The sequence below is a fragment of the Odontesthes bonariensis genome, chromosome 22 (assembly GCF_027942865.1).
Source record: "Odontesthes bonariensis isolate fOdoBon6 chromosome 22, fOdoBon6.hap1, whole genome shotgun sequence".
Classification (NCBI taxonomy): Eukaryota; Metazoa; Chordata; class Actinopteri; order Atheriniformes; family Atherinopsidae; genus Odontesthes; species Odontesthes bonariensis.
The window spans coordinates 6,218,070-6,240,253 of NC_134527.1; the positions used below are offsets into that span (position 1 = coordinate 6,218,070).

At 39.5% G+C, this 22,184-nt stretch overlaps 2 protein-coding genes across 2 annotated transcripts; both read right to left on the reverse strand.

Annotated features, from left to right (window-relative positions):
* Positions 1-521: 521 nt before the first annotated feature.
* LOC142372751 (bile salt-activated lipase-like) lies at positions 522-5,599 on the reverse strand. Its single transcript, XM_075455713.1, has 11 exons — positions 5,469-5,599; positions 4,956-5,103; positions 4,495-4,617; positions 4,224-4,421; positions 3,984-4,114; positions 3,708-3,815; positions 3,514-3,628; positions 1,519-1,705; positions 1,231-1,434; positions 871-1,080; positions 522-774 (listed from the first exon to the last, which is right to left on the reverse strand). The coding sequence occupies exons 1-11, from the start codon at positions 5,529-5,531 to the stop codon at positions 597-599; spliced, it is 1,665 nt and encodes a 554-aa protein (XP_075311828.1). The 5' UTR covers positions 5,532-5,599; the 3' UTR covers positions 522-596.
* A 1,061-nt stretch (positions 5,600-6,660) lies between these two features.
* Positions 6,661-16,405, reverse strand: gtf3c5 (general transcription factor IIIC, polypeptide 5). Its single transcript, XM_075455712.1, has 11 exons — positions 16,078-16,405; positions 13,599-13,797; positions 11,701-11,908; positions 11,410-11,590; positions 11,096-11,200; positions 9,276-9,390; positions 9,091-9,171; positions 8,450-8,538; positions 8,156-8,238; positions 7,921-8,063; positions 6,661-6,950 (listed from the first exon to the last, which is right to left on the reverse strand). Exons 1-11 carry the CDS (start codon positions 16,300-16,302, stop codon positions 6,772-6,774), a joined length of 1,608 nt encoding a protein of 535 aa, XP_075311827.1. The 5' UTR covers positions 16,303-16,405; the 3' UTR covers positions 6,661-6,771.
* Positions 16,406-22,184: the final 5,779 nt, after the last annotated feature.

Sequence of the window (22,184 nt, forward strand, 5' to 3'; positions counted from 1 at the left end):
CAGCAATAAAGAGTTTTAACCAGAGTGAAACCTTTTCTTCCTTTTAACCACTTGGAGAAAGTCGTGCTTTTATTACTTTGAGATTCGACTAATGCAACTCTTGTGAGTGGGTTTAGACCATGTCACTGTTGTTGAAGTTACAACTGTTTCAGGATACTGTAGCCCAGGTCTTGCTCATCACTACAATCATTGAAATCTCGTCTTGAGACATACTTTTCATCACAGGCTTTTCCAGGTTGACTTTTATCTTGGTCTTTTTATTTTCATATTCGTTGTTTATAAAATTCTTTTTAAATTTTGTTCATTGTGCTCTGATTGTGTTTGATTATGTTTGTTCAGCACTTTGGGCAATGATCTGTTGTTTTTTTAAAACTAACTTAGAAAACACTAAATATCCTTTAATCAGATAAGCCAAAATCTTAGGTGCCTTACATACATTGTGAATCCACATATCTCTATCCAGGTATATTGCAAATTTAAACACACAGGTAACCAAGACAAAAGCTTATACATCCATTTATTATTAACCAATACTGATGCATTACATTATTGGTCTACACTACAAGTGCAGTGGCACTACCTCATGCTCTTTATTCTCAGACAATTTCAGGTAAATTGGGCAGGACGCTGGTCCAGAAACGCATATAACGCATCCTCAGTTTCTCTCTCACATAGCTTGGGTCCATCTTAGAATTGATTTCCAAGAACTTGTGTCCTGAGTCCGTGAATTCTGGCCAGGCAGCGGGCACGCTCAGCTCTCCTTTGTTAGGATCTCTGTAAATATAACCAGAGAAAAAGGAAGTGAAATGAGGCTTCGACAAATTTTTTATTCCTTTGATACTGCTTTGGTTTATGTCTGCAGGATTATACCCGGTCCTGGCAAAGTTGGTCCAGTAGGCAATCATGTAGCGTGAGACATCACGATGCCTAGGCCAGTATCCCAGTGGTGTGGTGAATGGCAGTCCAAACACGTACTGCAGATCATCAGCATGGTCAGCTCCCACCCAGCTGGGGTAAGGCAAGACAAGCCCGCCCATACGGTTGGGCTCAGAGAAGAGGTAGGAGTAGGTGCGTCCAGTCCTTTGGTAGAAAAAAATCGGAATATGACCATTTATGTTCATAAACCACATCCAACAGACTCTGAGTAGATTTTTCTAGCATACAACTTTGGTCACTATATCATGAAAGAAAAGCTCTTCTTTTATTCCTGTGTAAAGATCTTATTCTCACGTGGAACTGTTGGCATGAAGATAAAGGGCAGTCTGTGTGGGAATCAGGAAAATGAAGTCTGTTTCGATGGCCACAACAGTCTTCTTGATTGTCTGCCTGTTGGGGTTCGATCCCCAATCCAAGGTGTATGTTGAGTAAGCGTTGTCAAAGCCGAGCTTGCCCTTCTCCTTCGTGAAGGAAGCCAAAAGCCTCTTCACATCTTCACTGCATTAAGAAAGAGAGTGTTTAACGCTGATATCTGATAAAACACGATTACAGAGTCCCACTGATCAAATCATTTAAACTCACACAGGAGTGTTCATCAGTTGAGAGTTGATGGATGGAACATCGAAACCAGCGACGAAATGTGCGTCCATGTCGTTGACTCCAGCAATGTAGTCAATATCAGCAGCATTGTGGAACAGGTTGTAAGGCTCATCGGGCAGGAAGTCGCCATCAATCACAGGAGACAGAAGCAGGTTGTTCACAACAGGCTCTGGCAAAAAATAAAAAGAAGACAATCCGACAGCCTATTATACTGTATATTGTACTGACTGCATACTTTTTAATGCATCTGGCCTTGTCATTTTGCTAAATCTAAAAAACAATATGGTTTACATGAGATTTAGAGGTCATGTGACTGAATGGGTCAGAATAAATCAAGTGAAAGGTGAATTTAAATTATGAGGAGATCCCAACTATTACAGCCATTTATCAATCGACATACAGCTACTTTACTGGTGGTGGTCAGATTTGTTTCAATACAAATGATCAACTGGACGTTTTATGGTGATAACTGTTATCATCCATGTCTCTCTCCTTAATTGGAAGTTTTTCTTTAATTGAAACATTTTTACTTTATTTTTTAAATACATGTAAAATAATTCATTGAAAGTTAAAGGGTGAGAAGAACAGAATGTATATATGTGGAATTAACACCCTTTCATTTTCAAAAATGATTTCTTTATTCTTTTTAATCATTGAAAATGTGCAAGGACACATTTTAAACCACCCGCTGCCTTAAAAAGATTAGATTTAAGACTTTCAAGTGAATTTAGCTGTCAATACAACCACATACAAGTATGGTAAACACCCAATATACCACCTCACTTAATCTCTTCTCATTTCTCATCTTAATTTATCCTAAACGAACAACACATTTCGTTGTTGATATGACCAAGAACTTAAAGACTGCTGTACATACTACCTGCACTTCTGCACTGGTTATGTTTTTTTTTTTTCCAGGCTGATAGTTGAAAGTCGTCTTTGTGGTGTGTTAAAATGCTAAATGTTTGTCCAGATGCTTTCAAAAAGAGGAGACACACCAAGGGGCCTCTCCTTACCTTTGGTTCTTTATGTTTTTGTTAGGGCTGGGTGAGTTAACTCGTTATTATTGCGTTAACTCATTATTTATTTAACAGCGACAAATATTTTATCGCGCATTAACGCAGGTTTTATTATTTATTTCATTATTGTAAAAGTCTGTAGCTCACAGGCTTTTATTTTGTAAAAGTCTGTTGCTGTCTGCTGTGGAACAGGAAAAGAAAGTAATCGGCGGATCCACCAAACATGGAGAAGAGTACGGAACTTTTACTCGGCCATTTTCATTTTAAAGTTCTTCCAGACGGCGGAGTCGACAGAACCAAAGTCATCTGTAAACACTGCCAAGTTGAATTGTCTTCTCAGCGTAGTAGTTCCAGTCTAAAATATCACTTAAAGGCAAAACACACAACTGATAGCAGCAAGTCATTCAAGGAAACAGACAGTGGAGCGAGGCTTCTACATAAAAACTACAGAAAGATGCTGATGTTAAAAGTGTGTTTGCACAACAAATGTTATGGCACTTTCATTCATATGGCAGCACATTTCAAATAAAACTAAATGCTAAAAGCTATACACTACTTTTGAATTAATTTTTGGATTTTGCGTCCAAATGCGATTAATCGTGATTAATCAGGGAAATCATGTGATTAATTAGATAAAAAATTTGAATCGTTGCCCAGCCCTAATTTTTGTGTATGAAAGCCTTAAGTAACCTTTTGCACACATACATTTGCTCATTAGCTTTTGAACTTGATGTAAATTTGATAAAAAAAACATACCCTGTGGATCTAATATTTGGTAATTCTCAGTCATATTATATAGATTCATCTTGCACAGGAAAATAACAACAAGATCATAAATTTAAGGTGGTAACCCCTGGTTGAATCAGCACTGAGCGATAAAAAAGCTAAATTCACTCTGTGCTGCTCTGGTTTTCAGTGTTAACAGTGGCTAACATAAGAGTCAGCGCGTGGAGCTTACGATCAGGGGAGCTGGAAAAACTGGGAGCGCCCGCCATTGTCAGGACCTTGGGATCGGTCATCTTCAGACAGGCAGCCATTCTCCCATCAGTGGGGCAGTTGACTTTCAGGGCAACCTGGGGAGTGGGTTCCAATCCTTAATTTATTATTATTTTTTTCCAAGAGCATTAACATGTTAGAGAAGCAGCTTTGTACCTCCTCAGCATACTGGCGGGGGTTCCTGTTGACTGCCCAAGGGCAAAGAGCAACCCCGCTCTGAGAGATGGCTCGCTTGATAAGCCCTTTGTTGTGAGGGGTGAGGGTCTGTGAATTGACAGAAAAGAAAATAATATATCTTCTTTAATGTGTTCCTTTAAACTGATTTTTTAATCATACTCTTAAATTGGAAATTGCGAATAATTCAACAAAAATTGCATCTATCTCGCTTCCATCCATGCACTTAGATAAAAACTAGAAAAGCAAGTTTCTCACCTGGAAACTCACGCTGGCTCCACCTGCAGACTCTCCAAAGAGGGTGATGTTGTCAGGGTCTCCACCAAATGATCGAATATTTCTGTGCACCCAGGCAATGGCAGCCTGCTGATCCCACAGACCGTAATTTCCTGACAAAGTTTAAACATAGTTACCTTTACAGGGAGACCTCCTACTTTAATGGAAGAATTGTAAAAACTGGTAGGGCCAACTTTTACAGGGTTCTTGACTGTCACTTACCAGGCAAATCAGAGTCTCCAGTACTCAGGAAGCCAAGGGTTCCTACACGGTATCCAAACGTCACCACGATAACATTTCCTCTGTCTGCTATTTCCTGCCCACTGTACAGATAGTTATCAAAGAAGTTCCCGCCCATCGCGTCCCCAAACAAGAAGCCCCCGCCGTAGATCCAGACCATGATGGGTAGATTGGTGGACACTAGAGGATGAAGAGAAAGTTATCAAGTTAATTTAAACTTTATGATACTCTGTGAGCGTCTTTAAGTCTTTACCTGAGCTGCCGTGAGGAACCCAGATGTTGAGGTAAAGACAGTCCTCGCTGCCTGAGGTGTCTGTCATCATAGGTATGTTCAGCTGAACGCATCCATTCCTGTACTCAGTGGCCTTCAGAATACCTGACCACACACACAGACAGTGAAAGATTTTGATCATTTACTCAGATAGGTTGTGCCTGTAGGTGATAACTAAAACATTTAGGCTAAATTACCCAATGCACATTTTGGTCCTCAGTATTTCATAGATTGTTTTTTCTGAACTGCCTGAAATAAAACTGAGCATTTCAGGACGAATCCTGTTCAGTGATGCAGGTTTTCTTTTTTGTACAATAATGCATGTATTCTTTTCTAATATAGCCCCAAAATGAAATAATAAACCTGTAAATTGGCATAACATGGGCTCTTTAAAACAAATGAGCTGAAGCAGTAGCTGAGAGAATTCCAGTCAGTCCACCCACCATCCCAGCCAGGGTGGCGCTGTGGCTTCTCAAATCTTCCAGGGGTATCAGCAAAGGGAATCCCCCTGAAGACGTCCATGTGATGACTGAGCCCAAGGCGGATGTTTTCACCCTCCACCATCCCTCCCTCCGTGGAAACAACCCCGAGCTACAAAAAAATAAACACAAAAAATTGAAGACATACATGATTTGTCATATAACAGAAATAATAGATGAATTCTTCTGACAGCACCTGAGACTTTTGGCATGTCACTTTTAACTTTGAATTTGGAATTTGAGCACATTTGAGGACTAAAATGTTTGAGCCACTGATGTAGTAAATGCGTGATTATGACTAAACAACAATGCAGTTCAGTAATATTGTACATCTGTGTTTGATTACTGCTGATTAAAAAAAGGCCAAATTATCATATTTAATTTAGAATGGTGCAAAACTCTTTATGTGTAAAACACAGTTTAGGAGAGAAACTACAATTTCTTGACATGACAGAACGGTTTAGGTGAGGCACTTACGGAGGTGGCAGAGGCCGTCGTCACAAACGCGGCAACAGCAATCCAAATCCCGCGCATTGCCATCAGGATCAACCTGTGTGAACCACGCTGAGTGTCCGACAGACTTTTAAAAGCGGACCCCACCCCTGGCATGACCAATGTCATGGGTAAAGGGTGTCCATAGGCTGTTTTTCTCATTGTTACATAATGATTAACCAGCTCATGCGTTCTCCTCTTTCCTCAACACATACGAGGGATTACCTCACATAATTATTAGCTATAGTAATTAGTTCAAATTCATAATAGCATCACACATTACTGCTCAGATTGTGAACATAGAGGAAGAGGGGTTTAAGATGACTAAGGAATTTAGTCGTATAGACACCCACCTCTCATCTGTTTAGCTCACGTTTTACTTGAAATTTGCCATGGGAAATTAAATTTAGAAAGAAAGAAAAAGCTCTGGCATGGATAAAGGAAGAAGAACAGAACACTCCTAATCTTCATTAAGGCCTGGGTGCCTTTTTTTTTTAAGGTTTTCCAGCTTGTGTCGGTAAACATCTGGAAGCCAGTTTCTGCTTAGTTTACACAGCTGTCCAAGAAGGCTCAAAGTCTCACAGCTCAAGCCAATCTCAATACTTACAAAACCTTTATATTCAACTGTAAATACCTTTGTTGTGGCCTCCAACTAGTGACAATGCCACTAAACTGAATCACTTACTATTAAATTAAACTAAGTTTTAGATATTTCATATTTACACTCCTCTTAATCTACATGTTGCTTGTTTTTAAATTAATTTAAATTATTTTATTTGTTTCTCTTTATATTCTTTTATGTAATTTTAATGCTTCTTACACTCCCTGCTGCAATGCTTTTATTTTATGTGAAGCACTTTGAATTGTTTTGTACATGAAATGTGCTATACAAATAAATTTGATTTGATTTGATTTGATGCAGTACAGACGGGAAGAGACGTTAGAGCCGAGCTGCTAGATTAGTGGTGGTTTGTCGCATTTGAAACAGTTCTCATCCCCATCAGTTTTCATGTTAAAGTGGCGTTTTCAGTCTGTCCTTTGATCTGAATAAACTTCAGCTTGTGTCCCTGACTGATTTCAGTTGTGTTGTATTGACCCAAAAAGTCCATGCAAACGCACACAACAAAAAAAATGGTTCTCCATGTAGGCTGCAAAGATTGGGACAGTTCATATAAACTCTTTGGAAACACTCCGTTTCTTTATTTACAACAAACTAAATCGACAACATTTTACAGAAAAGGAAAATGCTACATATGAGCAGTCGGAGGATTATCAAGTAACTCTTCTGTTACATATAGTCCAGAATTTCTGTCTCCATCTCATTTTCACTTCCCTCCGACGGCTGAAATTCATCTTCCTCCTCCTCCTCCTCATCCTCATCATCCTCAGAGTCTACATCCACGTTTCTCTCTGGGGATTTTGAACTCAAGCCCTTGCGTCGTCTTTTTTGGGGAACTTCGGGCATTGCTAAAGAAGAGAGAGAAAATGAATTCACAAAGAAAGCAACTCGTTTACATAAAAGAGGTCATCGTTCTGTCCCCTTCATTGTTTAACTCTTTCAACTGGCAAAAAGAAAGCGTGTCTCCTCCATTTCTCCAGCTTTTCTGTTGACATGCTCGGCTGAAGTGTGATGAAAAATCAGAGGTAGAGTTACTTAGCTTAAAGGGATAGTTCGCCTCTTTTGAGTTCCAGCCTCGTTTTGGCGTTGATGAAGGTAGTCCGGCTAGTTGGCTGAGGCCACAAAAATAAAACTTTTTGCTTCTCAAAACAATATGCGTTCAAAAGAGTAATACATTTGCATCACAAAATCGTTCTCCAGAAAAAGTCAGACCTCACAATCGCTTGGCCCTATTTTCTCTCCCTTCATATCAATGCGTGCAGCCACCTGCCGACAGCCGCACCTGTTACAGTGTTTACTGCTTGGTCTGCACTTCAGTCTGCACGGTCTACACAGCAGGCAGTGATACGAAGGGAGAGAAAATAGCGCCAAGCGATTGTGAGGTCTGACTTTTTCTGGAGAACGATTTTGTGATGCAAATGTATTACTCTTTTGAACGCATATTGTTTTGAGAAGCAAAACGTTTTATTTTTGTGGCCCCAGCCAACTAGCCGGACTACCTTCATCAACACCAAAACGAGGCTGGAACTCGGCTCACAGGATGCAGCAGGGGGTAAGAAAATTTAATAAATGATATTGCTGATATGGGATGTCATACAGCTTCATGTCAAAAGAGGCGAACTATCCCTTTAAAGCGACTGAATAGAAAGGAATTATGGATACGTGACACATATTCAAGTCCCTTAAAGTCTACTGTTACACAAAAAGGTTGTGATAGACCAGCTCACATACGATTCCACATATACGAGCAACACAAGCAAGACACAATAAGTGACCCTGAATGAGTGTATTTAACATTTTAAAAGCTGTTTTCCATACCTGGTTTTTGTGCCCGTATGACCTTCTTAATCATGGCAGAGATGATGTCCCTCAGCTTGTCCGTGGTGCCCAGAAGACACCAGCCGTCGCGCTCATCGCACGTCTGCTCTTTACCGCTGTTCTGCTCCATCACCTCTTTGATGCTGAGACACGCAGTGAAAAAAAGGTTTTAAATAATACAACTTTTAGGAGATTTATGGCAGCTGGAGACATTACAGGCATCCTTTTAGCGTACCTGTCCACATCCAAATCACAAAGCTGGTAGAACATTTGTCTGTGAGGAGGCAGCATGCCGTCTCTGAAAATGTAGGATGATTCCTGTGGAGGGGAAATAGCTGCTTTTTATAACCATTATGTAAGTCAAACTGGTGACCAACACCATAAACTTCAAATTTGTGACTGTATCAGAACACATGAGATCATCCTTTCTTTCGGAAACCTTAATGCTTATGGAGCTGTAAAAGTTCAAACCAAATAAATAGACTTGAAGGCACTTGAAACCAATGAGCCTGGCTTTGTCTTCACAAACCTTCAGCTGGTATGTGTGTGCAACTGAATCTCGACTGGTGCTCGGCCCTTCTTGAGTGGGAATATCCATCACACTCGCAGGCTGGGGACCTGAAAGAAAGAAAACAACCACCAGGTCGACATGTTCATGTACGTTGGGAGAGCAGCAGGACAGTGAATAGAGCTGGACTTGGCCTTCATTTAATGGCTCCCAGTCTGTCTCACCTGATCTGATGTAACAAAGCGATTTTTAAATGGCTGCCACCCACAACCTGGAAACTTGCTTTTTGTTCATGAGATGTTTCACAAGCAGGGACTGCACCAACACACTTAACAGGTCTTTAACCTGCACCAACTTTAGCATTTCCACATGAAATTAGGAAAATAAGCAAAAAATGACTGTTGGTCTGATCAAAACCACATTTTTAAAATGCATGTAAACATATTAGTCTGAGCACAATTGTGCGGGATCTAGCAAAGACATTAATCCAATATAATGATCGAGGCAAACTGGCTCAACTCAACTGTGCATGCAACCATACAACTGTCATGATGTACAAAGAGAACAGACCCGTCCTTTTCTTAGAACCAAACATGGACATTTTCCTTGTGAAAAATACCTGCAAAATTTCATATGAATACACAGTTATATTTAAGGAGTACCTGCTTTGTTGAGCATGATTGGCAGGCTGTAATTAAGGGCGCTCCTCTTGGCTTTCACTGGTAGATTGGATAGTGAATAGCCTAAAAGAAAGGGGGGAAACCAGATAAAACCAGTCGATAAAACGAGTCTCGTATGAAAGTGATGATGTTTGATGTAGACACATTTTTTCAGAAAACGTTTTTACCGTGTTTGGTGCTGCAGCGGATCCTGAAATCCAGCAGCTGGTATTTCTTCGATTCGGCGCTCTTTCGTGGGTCGTAGCCCAACCTCACCCACAGGCTTCTCCAAGGACCCGTTACCTACAAAAGGTATATCTGATGCTCAAGTTGTGTTTGGTAAACCTAATCCTTTCGGCACTTAAACAACAGAGGATTTGAGCTATTTAAAGTTAGATCATTAATGTCATTGTGATCTTGTTTTTTTTTTAAACATTTGAGCACCATTTAAGACCTGGCAGCGTTTTTTTTTTTTTTTTTTTAGAAAACGCCGTTTTGGGAACATATGAATGAAGGCTTGAGGACATGGATATTGTTAAATATCCAGAATGAGTGATACGACCTCTGAATGGACGATAGGCCGCAGCGAGGCCAACATTTTGCACCAGTCAGAGGATGTGCTGAGAACAAAGAAAAACATCGTCTCTGTGCAAACCATTTCTCATGCATAAGTGGCAAAATGTCAAAGCTTAAGATCTGTTATAATAATCAACGACCACTCAAATGAGTCATTACACAATTGAACTGAATGACTGAATGAGTCATGACCTTGACTAACAGCCGAATTTGAACTGAAATTATGAGATAAACTTTGTACATTGGTGGTGCCCCCTAGAGTGAAGTGCAATGGGTAAAGTGTGTACTCTTAAGTAGGGATGCACTGGGCCAGTGCTGATACCACTGTTAAAATAATAATAATAATATGGCTAATACCGAGCGTTTTCGTCAATTACTTTCCCTTTAATGCCAGGGAAACCTTATCAGTACAGTATGTATGTACAAATGAAGACAGAAGTGTGCATTTCCCTTCTTTTCAACAGATTTATAAAGCTGTGGGTGTGTGTACTCTCTTTTATAAATACAACATGAATGTGCATGAACCTGATTTCTCCTGCCATCTTTACCCATGAACGGCTGGACAACCTCCCCTATTTATTCGTTTGCATATAAAAAAAAAAAAAACAACAACTATTGTTTGTGAAGCAACTAAATAGACATCAATGAAAGCAACAGCAAAGAATAAGTATAATTTTACCAAATGTAAGATGGGAGACACTTAGTGAAGTAGAGAAAAATAAATCTGTTTTGTTTGTTTTTTTGGTGGTTGCATTATCTCTTTAAGCTCAGAGAAAATTAAAATGGCTGAGGTAAAAAAGAAATAGCCGAATTATTAGAAACGATTGGCGAAAAAGCACATCAAGACCCTGCTTCAACACATACAGGCCGAGTATACAGCCTTGGTTGAATAGAATCAGGAGCATGGTATGTTGGTGGTTTACGGAAACAGCCTTTAAAAGTCTAAAGCGATGAATGAGCCAATTTTGTGCCGGAAAAATCAACTTCGTAAAACACACCATGATGCAAAACTATGACACACAGCTGCCACAGGACAACAACAATTAGACAGAGTATATTAAAAAAAATCTAATAAAAAGAAACAAAAACAGAAAATATATATAATGATTATCTTCATGAAATGGAAGCACAAAGAAAAGCAACACCAAGAATGAAAGGAAACGGGGCTCTTGTGGTGTTGTTGCTTGGGCAGTTACTTATGCAACGTTACAGGCATCACATACGGTGACAAATGAATTGATTTCAGTTCAGTTTGTTTCGTTTTTTTCTGACTGAGATTTCTATTTTAAGTCATTTCTGCTCATTTGTACAAAGCAGCACCTCACAAACTAATTATTAACTTCTTTGAACTTCAGATTCAAAAGTAACTAAAGTAAAAAGGACAAAAAGACAACATCCATTTTTAACCCTGAACCGTGACCTCCCAGCTCACCATGTAATAGGCATATACGGCCAGCAGATGCTTCAGTTTTTCAGGGTGGATATTGACGTTGGCCTTGACTCCATTTCGTGACCAGATGGGCCGGGTCTCAAACATCTAGGCACAAAAAGGTTGGAGTGAGACATATCCTACGTTATACTGTATAAAGATTAGATAACATAATTTTCCGTTTTTCCAATAGTAAAGATAAGTGTTCATTGCGATAGTCTGGCTATAATTAGTTAGCCGAGTAATCTTCCATTCATGATTCTGGCATCAGAAGCTGTGTTGTGCTTAAAATAGGCAGACTGCAGCTGAACAAATACCTTTTTCAACTGCTCTTCAGCTCGCCTGTCGATTTCCTTCTGACAGTGTCGAGCCCAGCTAACCTTGGCTGCCTCGAGGCACTCAGTGGGCACAGTGGGGTCATTAAAACTGACAAATATGGCATTGTGGGGCCGACGAGCACGATTCTGACCAATGAAGTTCTTGCTCGTGGACATCTGGCTACAAACAGAAACAAGGAGAAATATAAATCTAATCCTGATCAAAGAGAGCTTTTATTTCCAATATTATTGTTTAGAGTAGTAGTAGTAAAAGCTGTGAGGTTGACCTACACAACTGCTGTCTTTGCCTGGATGTCAGGCCGGTAGAAATAATCAACGGGACTGTCGAGGCGTGAGAAGATGGCAGGGGGGAGGAAGTAAGGCACGGGCTGCTCAAAGAACGCCTGATTCTCAGTTTTGCGGAGGATGATTTTGTCGTACAGAGACGTGACTTTTCCACCCTCTGACTGCACAGCGAGGTACTGAAAGTCTGCCAGACCTGCAAAGGACATTTTCAGAAACCAGCTTTGTTAATTTCCTTTCCATATCAGTCTATTCACGAGTCCAATTCTAAAAAAAAAGAGTTAATTCAAAATGAAAATAAACACAGAAAGCAACGATTTGCAATTCTCTGTTCTGTGGTCAGACGAATCAAAATTTGAAATTCTTTTTGGAAATCGTAGACCTCAAGACTAAAGAGGAGAGGGACCAAATGGCTTGTTATCGAAATTCTGCATCTCCGATGGTATGGGGTTGCATTGGCACCTATGAAACCGCTTATTTTCACATCTGGAAAGGCCCCATCAATGCTGGAAGAAATCCTCAGAGTTTAGAGCAACATATGCTCCCATCCAGGTTATGTTTTTTTCAGGGAAGGCCTTGAATATTTCAGCAGGGCAATGCTAACCCACATGCTGCATGTATTACAACAGCATGTGTTTGTAGTAGGAGAGAGACCAGGTGCTGGACTGACCTGCCTGCAGTCCAGAGTCGACCTTTCACCACATGGAAACATTTGGAGCAAACAATGGCTGTGTTCGAAAACCGCGTACTTCTCCTACTTCTCCTACTAGTCATACTAACTTTTAGAGTATGCGAGAAGTTCCCGGATGCATACTAGATTCGCCGAAATGTTGGGTATGCATCATGAGGTTACTACTCATACTCAAGCTACCCAAGATGCAACGTAACGTGACGTCGCCGTTCGTCATTTCCTGTCAAAACGGCAGTTTCAAGCTAGCTACAACGAGGGTAGGTTCACTTCCTGTTTTCAAAACAAAAGCACCAATTGTATCGTAATGGCTTTCCCTATGATAAAAGGCAACGGGTATTTTATTTTGTGAGAATAACCGGAAGTGCGTCGCTCACTGCGGCTAGCTTTAGTAGCGCCGAATTCGTCGGAACAAAATTGTAAATAGCCGGTATTTTGTCAGGTTTTCAACACGTTGGGGATCTAAACGACTACTTTCTCACCTGAAAATGTTTCAAATGTTGCTAAAGTTTACAGAGTTTAGAGCTTAAGTGAAATCAGCTTGCTGATTTAAACTCTAGCGAAATGCATTGTGGGTAAACGCTCTGCATACTGGAGACAATAATGCAAAGAAGGATTTTGCATAAAATCAAGAGAATTATGGACAACCCTGAACATCCTCTCCATGAGACTGTTATCGGAAAACAGAGTCTCTTCAGTCAAAGGCTTCTTCAGTTTGGATGCAAAACGGACCGCTACAGGAAATCTTTCCTGCCCACAGCCATCAGCATCTATAATAACTCCTTGATTTAATTGAGCTACATCAACATTTAATTTCCCTCTGGGATAAATAAAGTATTTTTGAATTTGAATTGAATTTGAATACTGTCTGATCGATCAGTACGCAGTATGCAGAATGGAAGTATGCAGTTTACAAGTATGTAGTATGTAGTACGCGGTTTTGAACACAGCCAATGTCTCACTTCCAGTAATTGATATTTTTTCTTTTCTGAATGAAATATTGGCTTAAAAGATTTGCAAATGACTGCTTCAGTTTTTATTTACATTTTAAGAAGCTTTTTTAAAAGCCGTAACTGTATTCAATTAGCAGAAGATTAAAATTACGCCGGTGCAGTTCAGTCCAGAACTCAAGAGAACAGAATGAAAAAAATCTGCCAACACTTGTTTCTAAGTAGGGACAGAAAAAGAATTTTCAAACCTAGGAATTTGTACGTTGTTCCTATGACTCCGACTATATCCATTTGGATCTCAACATCCTTGGGGTCTTTTTTTCGCACCCGTCGTCGCACTCTGAGGAGGAGGTTGCTTGACGGGAAGCGGTTCCCACACACAGAGTGACAGAAAGGGTCCTGAGGTCGGAAACGCAGCTCAAGGCGCCTGTTGGGGTCTGCAAACGTCTGTGGGATCAATGAAAAATGCAGCCAGCTATGAGACGAGTACAGTGTAGACAGAACAGTGAGACCAAAATTCGAAGAAAACTATTCTAACTATCATTAAATGAGCATGCTGGTAATCCGATCAAACCAATTGTCGTGAGCTTTTTAATAGTGCACGTGCTTTCTGCCACTGAAAACCGTCAATTTAAATAAATCAGTGTCTAAAAAGAAAGAAAACGCAGACTTTGAAGTTACTTGGGGCTTATATTGGTGGTTAGGACCCTTTCTTTGCCAGATAGCAACAATACAACAATGATATATGAAGTTATAAAAAAAATGATTGTGAACTATATGATGAAGAAAATCATAATAAATCAATGTAAATTCAATATTAATAGGTGTCTGTTCTTTGGTCTATAACACACAGCATCCATTTTACAGAGGTGGAAATAGTACTGAAAATACTAAAAAGTACCGTTACATTGCTTAAATTGAACTCAATTACAAGTAAAAGTACAAGTGTTAAAAAAAATACTTAAGTAAAAGTACAAAGTACTTGAGTACTCCAGTACTAGACTACAATTCACACAGGCTCACCAGAACTGGAAAATAGAGGATAAGAAAAACGTTTCCTCAAAATTAAAGCAAAATAACTGAAAATTAACATTTAATGCCTTTCCTTTTAGGCAAGATTAATGTACGTACGCTCTATACGCACGTTCTATACGTTCTATAAATATTCTAAATATTCTATAAATATGTCAAAGACAGTAAAAATGCCTTGTTGATGTGAGAGGTCAGAGGAGAATGGGCAGACTGGTTCCAGATGATAGGAAGCATTACATTACATTACATTACATTACGGTCATTCTGCAGACGCTTTTATCCAAAGCGACTTACAATAAGTGTGTTCCACATCGGTAGGCAAAAGAGCTTCAGGTCACAAGAAATCATAAGTGCATTTCCTTCCAAAACCAAACAGCTAAGAGCATAACTAGTGCTAGAGTAAGTGCAGTAAGTTAGGTCCCTAGACATATGGGAAGACAATTTAGAAAACATAGACAATTTAGGAAATTGTCTTTGTTTTCTAAGCAGAGGTGGAAAGAGTACTGAAAAGATGTTCTCATATTTGTACAAAGTACTCTTCTCAAAAAGTACTCAAGAGTATTAATAACTTTTTAACTGATGGATGTTTTATTGCATCGTTAATAGCAGACATTTGATTTGATTCACCTGCATGAAATATCCAGCCCTGCCGATCCCTGGTCTCGTGCTATATGTTAACAGAGAGCTGGTACTCTAGTACTAGACTACAATTCACACTGTGTTGCAGCAGCGGAGTTGGTCTTTCCTTACATTACGTCTTAGATTAATTGGCCCGGGCGCGAACTGACGCCCAATAAGGATTTGCATTGGAAAAAAATAAATAAATAGGACGGTTTGAATATTAATTCAAATTGTGGGCGTACTCAGTAGCGACTTTTGCTTTTAAAAGCAGCGAAGTAGATTACATGGTGTAAATTGTACTCAAGTATGAGTAAAATTGCACACTTGAAAAAAAATACTCAAGTACCCAAATTACATTAATCTACTTAATTACAGTAACGTGAGTATTTGTAATTCGTTACTTCCACCCCTGCCATTTTATACCAAATCAATCATCGGTCCGATTCCATTAACATTCACTTGTTTTTCATTCACTCGTTTGGATTCACTCTTTCTTTTAACCTTATTTCTAAACCAACAAACAGGAAAAACGTTGATTAGACAAAACATGACATAACCATATTATTTCACAATTTGCATTTTCCATGATATCCCAACTTTCTCTGATCTGTGGTTGTAGCAGCTGAATATGTTCACTTCTTCTCAGCTTGCCAGTTTTTGTCAATGGGTATTCTGCAGAGTACATTCTATTTGTTGTAATATCTTATATATATATATATATATATATATAAGATGTTTCAAGAATATTCGTGCAAAACGGCTGTGTGTACGTTTTCTTATAAAATGCAACGTTTTATTTTGAATGAACACCAAAACTATTCAGCTTAGAGTTTTTTCATTTTATCATGTTAGAAAATTACAAATTTTGTCTCAGTTTGTATTCATAAACAACTATATTTAATATCAGTGGCAGCTACTGCAAGCTAATCTAAAATAACAACAATAATAATACATTTCTAAAAAATGTTAAAAAGAAAACAAACAAACACTGCAGCGTGTAACCTTCACGTTGCCTGTTGCGTCATCACGTAACCGACACGCAATTCTAAGAAGATAGAAGGTCCAGCAGCTTACTTTGGTTACTGCTTGTTCACCACCCAAAGTCTCCAGCATCTTGTCCACGCTTTTGATAACCGCCGGATACTCCACACACACCAGTTTCTTGTCCCGCAGCCTCACCGAGGACGAGCTTCCCGGCGTAGCATCTTCACTCTGAGAGGAGAGACTCAGCTCTCTCAGAGTAAAATCCAGACTCACCTCGCTGGGTTCTGCCACATCCAATCCTTCAAGCTCCATCATTAAAAAGCGTAATATCAAGTCCTACATTTAAAGCTCAGGAGATGTACAAGTTCACTGTCAACACAGTCGGAAATCCCGCGGGATGTATGTGGTGTGAATTTGTCCAAACGCTAAATGACTCCGACCGGAAACGTTCGTGCGCACATAAGGTTCCGCGCGTATTCCTTGAAATTAAAAAATGCCTTTCTATACCAAACGTAACAGGGATTTATTGGTCCGTGTGAAACTAGAAATATAGTTTAGATTAAACGTTACTACAAATGATGTATCGATACCCTGTCATACGTGTTTCTTGATTTTTTTCCCCCCTAATATTTCTTTTTTTGATGGAATTTATGTGACAACAAAAAAAACATTCGCATCTTTTTTCCAATTTCCCTTATTTTAAGATGCTAAAAATCACATATCTTGTCTTTTTATTCGCATTTAATTTTTCACCTGAGCCTGTCGAGTAACTAATAAATTATTTACTCCTGCGGTGCAGCTTTTGGCCACATGATGGCAGTGTATAACCAAACAGCATCAAAGTTACACAACACATGCCCACTTGAAAGATATGACGATGAGCATATTCTTTGTTCATATTGAACATCTGGCGATTCAGCCCCTGGTAAAAGTACTTTTCCAATAATCCTAGAAATCCAGTGTTGTCAGAGGTACTGGGTATAGAAGATTTGTTGGCTGTCCCACCCTGGAACAGTCAACAGATCGTGTCATCCCCTCAGGAAAGAAAGACATCTATGCAGTTGTCTGTGTTTACAGAGTAATTTAATACGCTCTTGTATAACTGTCCGATGTGACAATGTTTGCTTTTGTTCAAGTTTGTCTTCTTTTCCCAGGCCTTTACGAGGTACAAGTCTTAACATAATTTTTAGCAGGGATCATTTAACCATCCTATCATCACTTTTTCTTATATTGTTATGTTCTAATTTTCCAAAAAAGTAAACCAATGCAAAGTTTGTTGAACTTTTGTTCAAAAGTGCTTTATGTATTTATGTAAAAGCAGTTGTGGTAGAAAAATGACTGCAGGTCATTTAATGATATACGGTTTTGCTGCTGGATGTTGGATGAGTGATGAATCTGTTGGTTACACTGAGTAGTTCCAGTGTGAAGACAGTTCTGGGGCATGTTAAACAAGTCTCGGATCGAGCACGCTGATTTCTCATTTGATTCTGTGACAGACAATACATCTCTTTGACTTATGACATTGTATCTTATTAGAGCAGCAGAGCCTGTAAGAAATAGCATTATTGACGTCTTAATATTTGTAATACATAGCCATTATTAGTTTATTTTCCATCTGTGACAAATAAATTCAAATGTGAGATGAGTAAAGGGACTGCAACTTGCAGCAAGGTCGCAATGAATGTAATAAAACTCTATGTTTTGTGTGCGGGATATACAGAAGGTGACAAAACAAAGACACTAAACCATGACTGACAATCTGTTTCGTGCTGTGGTGAAGATTTGGTCGATCTTTCTGTCCTTTCTCTTTTGCTCTGGGGGCCCACTTCCATCGGGCATTCCTTCAGCTTTTGCTGCTATCTCAGCTGAGGGCCTGTCCACTCCTCCCTGTCTCGCTGCTGGCCTGTTCCAGCCGTTACAGTGTGGGGAGAGCCTGATAAGATTATCAGGCCACCGCCCGGCTCGCTCTACAAGAGCCTGCTGCCCAAAGATTTCAAGGCCCCCCTCCTCTTCCACTCATTTTGACTTTTAACTAGTCATATCCCCTTTCCTGACAACCCCTCTTGGCAGCTGTCTGTTTATCAGTTGGAAAGGAAATCTGTATGTATAGTCATATTTGTGTGCGTGACGTGGACTTTGAGGCACAACTACAGACGCCACTCATTTCTTTGTACGCAAATAGTGTGATTATCATCAGTGGTCTCCGTCACTGCACTCATGCAGCCTAGCGTGTTCAACTACTGGCTTTGATATTTCTTACACCTAAGACACAACTACACAAACGACAACATTTTAATGACTTGGAGATCTAAAAGTGCTTAAAATACCTAGAGCACAATTTTGCCTTGAAAGTGCCCGTGTGACAGGTTGAATAAAAGGTACATGAGTCATGTTGCATGCTGGGAAAGAGGCGCCATCTTGTAAGGATTGCTCACTGGTTACCTTTGCCTGCTGTCATCGTTGCAGGGTTAGTTTTTGTTTTTGTTTGGCTAATAGTCTTCAGAAAGAAAAGAAGGAGAGAAGAATGACCATATCAGAAGAAACTGAATTGTTTAATTCAATTCAATTCAATTCAATTCAAAAATACTTTATTTATCCCAGAGGGAAATTAAATGTTGATGTAACTCAATTAAATCAAGGAGTTATTATAGATGCTGATGGCTGTGGGCAGGAAAGATTTCCTGTAGCGGTCCGTTTTGCATCCAAACTGAAGAAGCCTTTGACTGAAGAGACTCTGTTTTCTGATAACAGTCTCATGGAGAGGATGTTCAGGGTTGTCCATAATTCTCTTGATTTTATGCACAATCCTTCTTTGCATTATTGTCTCCAGAGGTTCCACAGTCGTCCCCAGAACAGAACCAGCCTTCTTTATCAGGTTGTTGAGTCTTTTTAGGCCCCTGGTTCTGATGCTGCTGCCCCAACAGATGACGCAAGAGGAAATGACGCTCTCAACAACAGACTTGTAGAAGATCTGCAACATCTTGTTGCAAACCTTGAAGGACCTTAGCTTCCTCAAGAAGTACAGTCTGCTCTGTCCTTTCTTGACTTTCTTCACTGTTGTGTCTCCAGTCCAGTCTGTTGTCCAGATGAACACCAAGGTATTTATATTCCTCAACCACCTCCACTTCTTCTCCCATGATGGAAACAGGGTTTGATCTGACCCTGTTTCTCCTGAAATCTACAATCATCTCCTTTGTTTTGTTAACATTCAAGATGAGATGATTGTTCCCACACCATGCAAATGTAAATGCAAGTTCTGCTAATTAATAGGCCAGAATTGTGTTGAAAATTTGAATTAAATGATTAAATTAAATAAAAAATTGATCAAAATTATTGTTCTTCCAAATACAGTCAGATGGATTCATTCTAACGAGTCAGGTGTGTTTGAATATAGAAATTAATCAGGTCGTGTTTTTCAGTTTGAAGAGAACAGTCATTTGGTTATAAAGTGTAGATGAGCGTAAAAACATGATCCTGAAGGTAGACTACAGGGTCTGTGCACACAAAAGACTGCCTCAGAACAAGGGGAAATACAATATGGCATCTAAACAAACCGATGTTTGGTGTTTTTTTTTCTTTGCATTCTCTGTGGTCGAATATCTTCTATACGAACTTAACTGAGAGCGCATGCGCAAGGTCAGAAACACAGTTGTCAGTCATGAGATTGTAAAAAATATCTTTAATTAATGTAGATTCTCATTGTTTGCACATTCTTGCTTATTCAATAATGAAAAACCTCAGGTATAAAAAAAAAATTTCACGGGGTTCACGAGAAGGATAATTTACAACTGACCACATTTAACAGAAATTACACCTCCTACAAAAATTAGACTCAAGTGACAGCTAACACTGTGCATGACAGTGGCTGGCACTGATTACAATGTTTGTGCCGATTATAAATTCATTATCAAATATACTGAAAACCGACCAGCTCCTGACACTATACTCAACAACAAACAGTTAGACATCAACAAGTGAGTAATGGCCAGATACATGTGTTTCTGTAAAAGAAAATCTGCACACGTACGTATCCTTATATGCAAACGATTATGTTCTCTGCTTTTTTTAAAGTGCTAAAGACTTATGAAGCTGGATCAGAGTTTTTGCATTTTAAAAACACTTAGACTTTGCTGCATTTGGGATTTGTTGGACCCCCATTGTCCGTCCTTTTTCAGGCCTGGATCCGAAACGTTCGTCTGCTTTTAGCAAAGGGCTGTAATCCCATTGGAGTATAGAGCCCATCCGTTCGTTTTGAAGACTGGCACAGTAAACTACCTTCATCCCTGTTTATGTGCTTGTCTCTGCCAAAAAAAAGAACAGGATGAGCACTGCTTTTTGTGATTCTCAGTTGATGCTGCTGATATAAAATCATGACTAAATTAGAGCAGAGTGACAGTCTGGAAATGCTTTAAATGACTGCAAGTTGAAAAAAATAGTCATATTGGGCAGACTTTCTACCACAATTTCTGGCTTTTTCAGCCATTTGACCAAAGAAAGAGGAAAGTGTGTGAATGAGAGCTGTTTCATTGGAAATTCAGCTGTAAAAATATTCACTTTTGTCTTCGTGATTTTAGAAAAAGATGCAAGATTCTGTAACTTTGGAGCAAGTACAGCCATGGTCTATTTAAGTCTATTTAAGCACATGGAGGGAGTCAATCCCCAACTGCATTAGCTGGATGCTTTCGTCCAGTTTGAGGAAGTGCATGATGCGCTTTTCTCAGCCAGCTGCAAATGTTAGCATGCTAACGTACTTACAATCAATACGTTTCAAATCAAATCAAATCAAATCAAATTTATTTGTATAGCACATTTCATGTACAAACAGTTCAAAGTGCTTTACATAAAATAAAAGCATTGCAGCAGGGAGTGCAAGAAGCATTAAAAATACATAAAATAAAATAAAGAGAAACAAATAAAATCATTTAAATTCATTTAAAATCAGGCAACAGTCTAGATAAGTTAAAAGATATTTCATGCATAGACACATGAGAAAAGAAATGTATAGGCATAGTTAACTTGACTAAGCTTGACCAAGCCACTTGACTGGACTGTTGTCCTTGTTTGAGTATAAAGCACAGGTTTATTGATCAAAGTATGCTTCACTCCCACTACATACGCCTCGTTTCCACTATGCAGTCCGGCACGGGTCAGTTCAGAACGGTTCGCTTATTTCAATGTTTCCACTACCACGAAAGCGTACCGGTCCCATGGAACCCGTTACCATTTTTGTAACCCTTCTGCTTGGCGTACCGAGCACACAGGACCGGTTCCAGGCTCTGCTCTCCGTTGTTGGTGAGGAGGCTGTGCCAAACGAAAAAGTTTTCCAGCTGATTGCTGCAAAAATGGCAGAGAGTGGTTTCAACCGGACCGCGAGCCAATGTCGCATTAAGCTGAAGAAGCTCGGAAGTGGTTAGAAATTATGGATATTATTTGTTATTTGCTGTTATTTGCTATTTACGCTTCGGCACGCACTCCGCCCACCCCTGAGGGTCCCCTTTGTACAGTGGGAACGCAAGCTGACCCCAAAGCGACCCGACCCGTACCGATACGAAGTGACCCGAACCGGACTGCATAGTGGAAATGAGGCTATAGAGACCTCTTTCAGCTTTTTTTTTTCTATTTGGGCTTTTTCCTATGACCCTATTCCATCAGAGACCTAAATAACTAACAGTTCACTAGACGGCAATGGTCCCAAGCGATAAATTGGACAGCTTTATAGTATTTTGCACGTGCTGCATGGCATGCTTTGATATTTACAACCATTTACAGCGACTCCTTCTGTTCCTCTGGGTCAAGCCCGGGGCGGGAACTGTGGAGCGTGTGCTGAAAAGACAGTTCCCGTCTTTTCAGCACATTTTTAGGGTGTGTTGGCTAATGAATATGATTTCCGTAAGACAAACCAGTTTACAAGCATTTTGAAATAATTTGAGGTTTGTTTTTCTATTTTCTTCTCAAAAATAGCTAGTATTGAAACCCCTTTATTACCATGGAAATGTTGTGCTTTGTTTGGCCCAAATGTAGCATGTTATATGCAAAACAGTATGAAAAAAAATCTGTAGTGCAGAGAAAAGTACCTTTATGTCATTCATGTTTTTTGTTTTAACAGAGAAATATATGCACACAAGTGATACAGACTTCTGGGCAACCAGCACGGCCCAGCTTGTATGAACACTCCCTTCCGCTGGTGATATGCTTTC

Bases quoted from the DNA above. Each gene is read 5' to 3' on its own strand.
- LOC142372751 (XM_075455713.1), bottom strand. From the start codon at position 5,531: ATGGCAATGCGCGGGATTTGGATTGCTGTTGCCGCGTTTGTGACGACG. The intron at 3,629-3,707 runs GTACAAAGCTGC...CCCACTCCCCAG, and splicing joins CCCGCCAGTATGCTGAGGAG to GTTGCCCTGAAAGTCAACTG. The intron at 775-870 runs GTATAATCCTGC...TTATATTTACAG, and splicing joins ACCAACTTTGCCAGGACCGG to AGATCCTAACAAAGGAGAGC.
- gtf3c5 (XM_075455712.1), bottom strand. From the start codon at position 16,302: ATGATGGAGCTTGAAGGATTGGATGTGGCAGAACCCAGCGAGGTGAGT. The intron at 9,391-11,095 runs GTGAGCTGGGAG...TACCTTTTGTAG, and splicing joins CCGTATATGCCTATTACATG to GTAACGGGTCCTTGGAGAAG. The intron at 8,064-8,155 runs GTACGCTAAAAG...TGCGTGTCTCAG, and splicing joins TGTGATTTGGATGTGGACAG to CATCAAAGAGGTGATGGAGC.